The sequence below is a fragment of the Silene latifolia genome, chromosome 8, assembly GCF_048544455.1.
Source record: "Silene latifolia isolate original U9 population chromosome 8, ASM4854445v1, whole genome shotgun sequence".
NCBI classification, from domain to species: Eukaryota; Viridiplantae; Streptophyta; class Magnoliopsida; order Caryophyllales; family Caryophyllaceae; genus Silene; species Silene latifolia.
The window spans coordinates 10,707,119-10,716,204 of NC_133533.1; the positions used below are offsets into that span (position 1 = coordinate 10,707,119).

General features: G+C 34.3%; 1 protein-coding gene across 1 annotated transcript; it reads left to right on the forward strand.

Annotated features, from left to right (window-relative positions):
* The first annotated feature begins 2,071 nt into the window (after positions 1–2,071).
* LOC141594647 (heat shock 70 kDa protein 18-like) lies at positions 2,072–6,964 on the forward strand. The gene is made up of 3 exons (XM_074414650.1): positions 2,072–2,110; positions 3,584–3,704; positions 6,540–6,964. The coding sequence occupies exons 1-3, from the start codon at positions 2,072–2,074 to the stop codon at positions 6,962–6,964; spliced, it is 585 nt and encodes a 194-aa protein (XP_074270751.1).
* Positions 6,965–9,086: the final 2,122 nt, after the last annotated feature.

The window sequence follows — 9,086 nt, forward strand, 5'->3', positions numbered from 1 at the left end:
CGTCTCATGAAGGTACTAGACCTAGAGCTACTTTTGTTAGAGCAAAACCTAAAGTACCTTATATTCCGATTGTTAGACAACCCAATGTCAAAACCAAAAGAATAATAAGACAAGTATGGGTTAGAAAGGATCAAATATATAGAATTACTAACCATAAAGGACCCAACTTAGCTTGGGTACCTAAAAGTTGTATTTGATTCATTTGCAGGTAGAAGTGAAAGAAAATAATCTATGGTATCTCGACAGTGGATGCTCGAGACACATGACAGGAGACAGAAATCTTTTTCTTTCACTAGAGCCCTTCTTTGGTGGCAAGGTTACCTTTGGAGATAACAAGAAGGGTACGATTATTGGAGTAGGAAAAATCGGAATTTCAGCCTCTCATTCAATTGATAAAGTATATCTGCTGAACAGGAAGAAGAGGATCCAGATGAGCCCGATTTCTTTTTAGCAAGAAATGAGCCTCTAAATGAAGAAGAAGATATTCAAGGTATCAATGATGAACTAGAGAATTCTGCAAACAATCCTAAGAGAAGTGATGAGTCCATAGTTAATGATACTATCGACCCTTCCTTGGATAAAGAAAGAGATCTTGAAGTTATACCTAATGATGTTGTAACTTCCGATCCAAATCATGATATGACTAATGAAGTTAGTGATGCTTCTAAAGAAAATCCCGAGTCCAACTCAGGGGGAACAAATCATGATTCTTCGTCTGCAGATGAAGCTAGTCCATCAAATGATAATGAGCCTAGAGTTCTCAAAAAGTGGAAACATCAAAGCTCCCACCCTTTGGACAAAATCCTAGGGGATCTAGATCAAGGCATTAAAACTAGAAGGTCCTTGAATAATTTCTGCTCGTTCTTTTCGTTTCTATCAACCATTGAACCTACCAATATTAAAGAAGCTCTTGCTGAACCTGATTGGATAACCGCTATGCAAGAAGAGCTTCAACAATTCGAACGCAATAAGGTATGGCACTTGGTGCCACGACCTAGTGTTCGAACTGTTATTGGTACTAGATGGGTGTTTAGAAACAAATTGGACGATACAGGAGTTATTACAAGAAACAAGGCACGACTAGTTGTCCAAGGCTACAATCAACAGGAAGGGATCGATTATGACGAGACCTTTGCACCTGTAGCGAGACTTGAGGCTATACGTCTCATTATTGCCTTTGCTGCTCATAAAGGAATGAAACTATTCCAAATGGACGTTAAGACAGCATTTCTTAATGGTTATTTGGAGGAAGAAGTCTATGTAGAACAACCTCCCGGATTTTTAGATAGCAAGTTTCAAAACCATGTCTATAAATTAGACAAAGCTTTATATGGTTTGAAACAAGCTCCAAGGGCATGGTATGACAGATTATCCAAGTTTTTATTACAAAATAATTTTACAAGAGGATCTGTCGATAAAACCTTGTTCCTAAAATCCGAAGGTTCAAATTTACTTGTTGTGCAAATTTATGTAGACGATATTATATTCGGTTCTACTAATGAAAAATTGTGCAAGTATTTTTCTGATCTAATGACTTCTGAGTTTGAAATGAGCATGATGGGAGAACTGAAGTACTTTTTAGGGTTACAAATTCAACAAACAAAGGATGGTATAAAGATACACCAACAGAAATATATCAAGGAACTAATCCGAAAGTTCGGTATGGAAAATGCAAAATCATACGATACACCTATGGTACGAGTAAAAGAAGATGACTATAGATGAACATGGTAAGTGTGTCGATGAGACTACATATCGAGGTATGATTGGTTCACTTTTATATTTAACTGCAAGTCGTCCTGATATAATGTTTAGCGTATGTGTCTGTGCTCGATTTCAATCGTGCCCTAAAGAATCACATATGATTGCAGTTAAACGTATCTTGAGATATTTAATTGGTACATCTAATTTATATTTATGGTATCCACTTGAGTGTAATTTCGATCTAGTAGGATATTCGGATGCGATTATCTTTGGATGTTCTTTAGATAGGAAAAGCACTTACGGGTATGCAACGTTTGTTGGACCTTGTATTATCACATGGGGATCAAAGAAGCAAAATTCGGTTGCAATGTCTCTCTTTGAAGCCGAGTATGTGTCTGCAGGACTGGTATGTTCTCAATTACTTTGGTTAAAGCAACAACTATGTGATTATGGTATTAATGTAGGTCGTATGCCTATTATGTGTGACAATACGAGTGCTATAGTAATTTCTAAGAACCCCTGCCCAAAGACTCGAGGACCAAACATATAGATATTCGACACCATTTTCTACGGGATCATGTAGAGAAAGGCAACATTTCACTTGAATTTTGTAGTACCGAAAGGCAATGGGCTGATATCTTGACTAAGGCATTAGCTAGAAAACGCTTTGAGTTATTGAGACTTGAGATTGGTTTAATTAGTGATAATTAAATCCGTCATAATTATGTCTGGGAACCTGAATGACTGGCTAGGAAGATAAGATTGTACGATTGTGTCCGTATATTTTTGTTGCAAGTTTAATTGTGTTAAATAATATTTATTTTACGTATTATATCTTGCTTATGTGTATGGTAATATTTTATATTCTGCATAATCACATTTCCTTACAAAAATCGACAAAATCTACAATAAATTGCCTTAATATAATAAAGATAATTCTATCTTATTATATTCCTCCACAAATCCTACCTAAACTCCATCAAAGTTTTTCTTTCCCAATCTTATATCAAATAGGAAATAATGCCAAAAACAAAAAAAAAGGTGCGAAAAAAAAAAAAAAAACGCACGAAACAAAAAAAAAAAAAAAAAAAAAAAAGGGAAAGTGCCGTGAAAAAAAAAAAAAAAAAAAAAAAAAAAAAAAAAAAAAAAAAAAAAAAAAAAAAGAAAGATGCCGAAAAAAAAGAAAGGCATTAAAGAAATAAGGAAATTGGTATTATTCTCTATCTATTAAGGAAACCTATTCTTACCTAAACTCAAATTCCTTATACTATATATACCCCTTTAATCTCACCTTAATTCTCATCAATCATAACTCTCTAAACCCTAATTACCTTTTACTACCTTCTATAATTCTCACAATGACTAATCAACCTACAACCCGTTTTCAATCAAAGAAACATGTTGTCATTAGAAAGAAGGTAAGCCAATCACCACCTCGCACCCGCTCCACCTCACCGGCCGAACCACCCCGTTCCCCACGGTCCAATGCCGACCAACCCTCCAACCTCATCAAGCGACGAAAATTGTTTAAGGGTAAGGGAAAGACGGTTTCGGAAATTGAGGTAAGTTCTAAGACTGAGAACTATAAACTTCAAGATGGTTCTTCACGTATTCTTTACGCACAGCATATGGATGATTACACCAACAATGGACTTAATAATCTTAGACTAACTCAAGGTGAAAGAAGAGATGTCAATCAAGTTGCTCAATATCGCATTCACGCAGGACGAGTATATTCGATTGATTGGTTAAAGAAATACAAAGCACTTGGGTTTTTTTAAATTTTCTCAAGGATCAAGGATGGGAAAATATTGTTGCTGTAAGTGGTCCTGTCTTTCCTATTGAGGTATATCAATTTTATGCTTCTGTTCATCTTAAGGAAGGAAATTTATTTGCTGTGGTCAATGAGACTTCCATAAAAGTCTCACCTGGTGATTTCTGCGACTTGGCTCGAGTTCCTGAAGGAGGAACTGAGATCAATCCAAGCGTAGAATGGGGAGGTTTGTTACCTGAAAAAAGGTTGATAGTGAAACGGTATTTCAAACAAGATGCTACTTCGTCTGAGACTATCCTAGCTGCGAAGTTGTCACCTAAATTGAGGTTCTTTTTGAACTTTCTTTGGAGTACTATTGTCCCTAGAAAAGAAGGTAGAGATAAATTTGGGGCACATGAGATGATTATAATGAAGGCTTGGCTTGAAGGAGAAAAGGTTAGTCTACCCTTGCTTGTGTTTCATAAAATTATACAAGCTAGTGTGACGGCTAAGATGGAAGATTTTGCTTCTACTTTAAGTTTGCCTTATGGGAATTGGATCTCACGAATTTTAGAGAAGAAAGGAGTAATTGGGAAGCAGAGTTATGGAGTTATCACTAATGACGAGATGAGCGATCTTTATTTATCTTATATGAAGCTCGTTATTAATGGCAATGAATTAGGTTTTGAGGTAAAAGGAGAAAAAGGAGAAAAAGAAGGAAAAAGCAATGTGAATTTTGATATGTTGAATTCAAAGATGGATTCAAACTTTACTTCTATTCTTGGACGGATTAATGAACAAGACAAGAAATTGGAAGAATTGTTTGACCTAATTACAAAGCAAAGGAGAATTGATACTAGTGGACCAAGTGAAGTTAGCAATGCTCACATCAAAACCGTGTTGTCACGGTTTGATACTCGGCTCGAAGGTGTTTCGAAGGCCGCCGTGCGAACTCACTCTGAGTCTGTTCAAATCAAGGAAGGTATGGCTAGTTTGGTTAAATTTGGTGATGATCTTTTGCAATCTGGGAAGGAGATGAGGTCTGAAATGCAAACTATATATGAAGCAGTTAAAGCAATGACTTTGAGGATTGGTAACTTTGATACTCGCTTAACCGCTCAAGCTGCACTTCTCGACCATTGTCATGCGCGACTCGAGGACTTGGAGTACCGTACCCGTCCTAGGTCGAACCCACCAAGCCCACGATACCCTTGATCAATTTGCCCTAATCCATTCACCTTAGCCTTATCTTTTAAATCCTTGCTCACAATAAAAATCCATTCTTATGGATATTAGCTTTTTCAATTCCGCATTATTCCTTGTGTGATTTCAGTTTATATTATTATTATGCTAATTAAGAACTAGATTACGTTTAATATAATATGTTTTCATGATTATTTCTTGTTTCATAATATATTATTTAAGTCGTTTTATGTTTGTTCTTATCTTTTCAATGATGCCAAGAGGGGGAATTGTTTTTATGATTTGCGACCGTCTCAGGTTAATTCTCTCATGGCGTTCTATAGTTATAACTTTGAAGAGATCATTAGTTTCTACGCTCAACTGTTCTATAATTTGGGAAGTATTATGTTGAGGGGGAACTAGACTTAGACACAAATCATAGGAGACTTGTCATCATCAAAAAGGGGGAATTTGTTGGACCTTTAGTCCTAATTAATTGTTTTGATAATGACAGTAATGATTTGTATGTGGACTTAATATATAAACATATGCGTGTAATTGTGTGCTTAAGTTTTAATTTAGAAAGGAACAATTACAAGACGCAAGCTTGAAGTTTGGACCAAGGAGGTACAACTTCAAATACACTTGATCGATGTATTCAAGCAAGATCAAGACCAAACAACAACCACGAGACTCAAGATGAGAGACTTGTGAAGAGACGATTCGTGTACTGAAGATCTACTGAAGATTAGATAGTATAGGTCGTCATTCGGTAATGGTTTTACTTTGTTTGATTTAAAGGTTAGTGAAGTTATGACCTAATAGACATAACTTCATTACTAGACAAAAATGATGCGTTAATTTTTGGAAAATATATTTTTAATGGTTTATAAAAATAAGAGAGTATTTATTTGGTTGGAATTAATTAATTAGAATTTAAGTTGAATAAACTATTGGTTTGTAACACGATATTCATATCGTCATGCAACCTAGGGCTTTAACTAAATTCTATCTCGATTTGTTGCGGGCTAAAGAAGCAAGTAATGGACCGATGGAGGCCTAGAGGCCGGCCGAACCCTAGGTGGCCGAACCCTAGGTGGGCCGAACCCCTAGGAGGCCGAAACCCTAGGGTGGCCGAATCCCTAGGGAGGCCAAACTCCTTCCTCTTGTTTCTTTCTTGTTCTTCAAGTCATTTGTTTCCAGAACATTCCTATGCCCTAATTCCAGAATATTCCAAACCCTAATTTACTCTACTATAAATACTCTCATTCATTCAACATTAATTGTTGACACACATCTACAAATTTCAAAGAGAGAAAAATATTTTAAGCAAATTCATTTGAGCTTTAATTCTTATTTTCATATTTGCTTATACAAAAATCACGCATCAAATTTGTCAATCACTCGAAGAAAAATCGTTATTGGATATTAAATACACAAGGATAGTATACTCACTCGCATAACGTGAGATTAGTATTTATCGTTGTATTTTTCTTATTAACGTAAGAGCAACCTAGAGTATTTAGCGATACTCAATCTGAGTTATAATCATATAGTTGATTATACGAGTGGATTGGTAATTTTTGTAATCCGGAGAAAGGTACTAAAAATTATTAATCGAGAATAGTGGACGTAGGTTTCGACTTGTGAAACTGAACCACTTCAAAATCCTGTGTGTCTCTCTTTCTCTCTCTCTTTATTATTGTTATTTCGATTTTGCATTTATTGTTAATAATTTAATTAGTTGATTTTAATCAATAAAATCAAGTAATTAATTTATATCATATATTTCGAAAAAGCGGTCATCGTTTTTAATACTCAATTCACCCCCCCCCCTCTTTCGTATTCGATCAATAGACTCCACATCCTCAATTCGACATTGTTTTTGAGATTGATGCAGATGGTATACTGACTGTTTCTGCCGAGCAGGTGGGCACAAAGAACAAGAAACAGATGACCATAACTAACCACAGCGCAAGGTTATCGAAGAGGGAAATTGATAGGTTGGTTAAGGAGGGTGACAAGTACAAGGCGCAGGATGAGACATTCAAGGAGGCCGTCATGGCGAAGACTAAGTTGGAGAATTATGTGTATGAGGTTAAGAAGAAGGTTAGTGTAAGTGGGGCAAAAATTGATTTGGGGGACAAGAGAAAGGTGGATGATGCCATTGAGCAGACGGAGCAATGGCTCGACTGGAACAACATGTTTGGCGAAGCTAGAATTTTCGAGGAAAAAACTGAAGGACTGAAGAACATTTGGGAACCTGTTTATAAAAAGATGCGTACCGGTGATGCTACAACATCCAGGTCCGGTATGCTTGATTGATCTTTAATCTGTTATTCAAATATAGCAACATCCAGGTCCGGTATGCTTTTGATTGAATGGTTAGTCAATGCTGTTATGCCATCAGTTGGTATTAGAATGTACTGTATAAATAAGATGCTGTTAGTAGTTCACTAGTTCAGTATTACTTTAATGTCGTATGGTAATTGTGGTGGACCTGGTCGTTGTTCTTACTTCAGTAAGACATTTGTTTTCTTTACTTTTTTTTTTGAGCGTATTGTTAACCTTGCTTTTGACCCAAAGATTAAGGAAAAAGGAGGAGATCGTTGTGAATGTAGTTAATGGATATTACACAAACCAATTCGTCTCATTGTAAACGAACACTATCCGTTTAAAGCTGTAGACGGATAATAACCTTCTCACAAAAAGCAAGGGGGAGAGCAAGTGAGGGTTCCATTTCCGACCCACTTGTTCTATCCACTCTCATTTTGTGAGAGGAACATTATCCATCTACCGCTTTAGACGGATAGTTTCCGTCTAAAATGGGAATTTGTGTAAACTATATTTGCCTTTATAAATCAAAAGTTAAACAAATTATTTTTTTGGTAAGAGAAAGTTAAACAAATTATAATGAGAGTTAAATAGAAGAAAAGGAATGTAAAAACTTAACATACTTACATTTATTTTACTTATAATAATAAAGTTTTAGTTGTATTTTATAACTCAACTAGTATTGGTGTTCGGCTTCGCCCGGGCTACCTCTACTTACCATTTTTATTTTTATTTTCATTAAATAAAATTACTTAAAGTTGCATAACCCATAAATTTATCTTTAATATATTTTTCTATGACATATCCTAAAACTACGATGAAATAATTTTTGAGACAAATTCATTACTCCCGCTATTAATATTTTACTCTTATTAATGAAACAATAGTAATAACATTTCACTACTTGCCCGTAATCATTGTTACTTTCACTACTCCCGCCGTAATTATTGTTACTGTCACTACTATCGCATTAATATTGATAATTTCACTACCCCGCCTAATTATTGTTACTTTCACTAATGCCCCATTAATATTGATTATTTCACTACTCCCGTTGTTATTTCTACCACTTTCACTAATCTCGTTGATAACATTGTTACTTTACTATTCAAATGAGTGATTACTATCATATAACTATATCTTTTCACCAAAAAAAAAAAAATCATATAACTATATCCAATGTTACTACAATTCTTTTCTTTACTGGCGAATTACTTTTACTACTTAGGCATGCAATTTTAAGAGAATTATATATTTATATAAATATATTACATATATGCATTAAATCAAATCGAAAGAATTATGCAATATTATATATTATGGAATCTAACTTGAATTATTTATAACCTACTTATTATATTTTTGTATGTTAAATAATTAACATCTCTATACATCTAATAAACTATAAAGTTTAATAAAATTGCATAGATTTTAAATTTAATATATAATTTTATGATGATAATAATTAATACCATAAGTGTGCATGTTCATGATGATAATAATATATAATTTTATTTTATAATGATAATAATTAATAAGAAAATGATTTTGGACCACACAAAACATTCTACCTCACATACAATTGAATTTGGATCAGACAAAACCTTCCAAAAAAGGAAGAAGGAAGAAAATCCGACCATCATGAAAACGAAAAGAGGGAAGAAATGAGTGAATAGGAAGGAGTACTAAAAATGACAAATTAATTGATCAAATATGTTAAAAGTCTTAAATATGCTAAATATCCACCAATGTGCAGTTTAAAAAACTTTGACTGCATATTCTCAACCCCTCGTGGACACTTTCGGTTTAATTAATACTTTTACTTTCGACCTAAAAAAATAAATAATTAAAAACGATCGAATAAAAGTGAATCCTTAAAAAGAGAAAATTATTGTTTAAGGACATGCCCTTTTCTTTTGATCTGATTGGTGTTGAACTGAACTGATTCGAGCTCAACTAAACAAAGTGAGCTGAACTGAGTTGAAGCTAACCAAGAATCTGAGATTAATAAAGCTCAAATAAGCTGAGCTGAATTGAATTAAACTAAATAAAGACTAAAATTAAGTCAAAAAGAACTAACAAAACTATTATTTTCTTCGATTTAAACATTTTG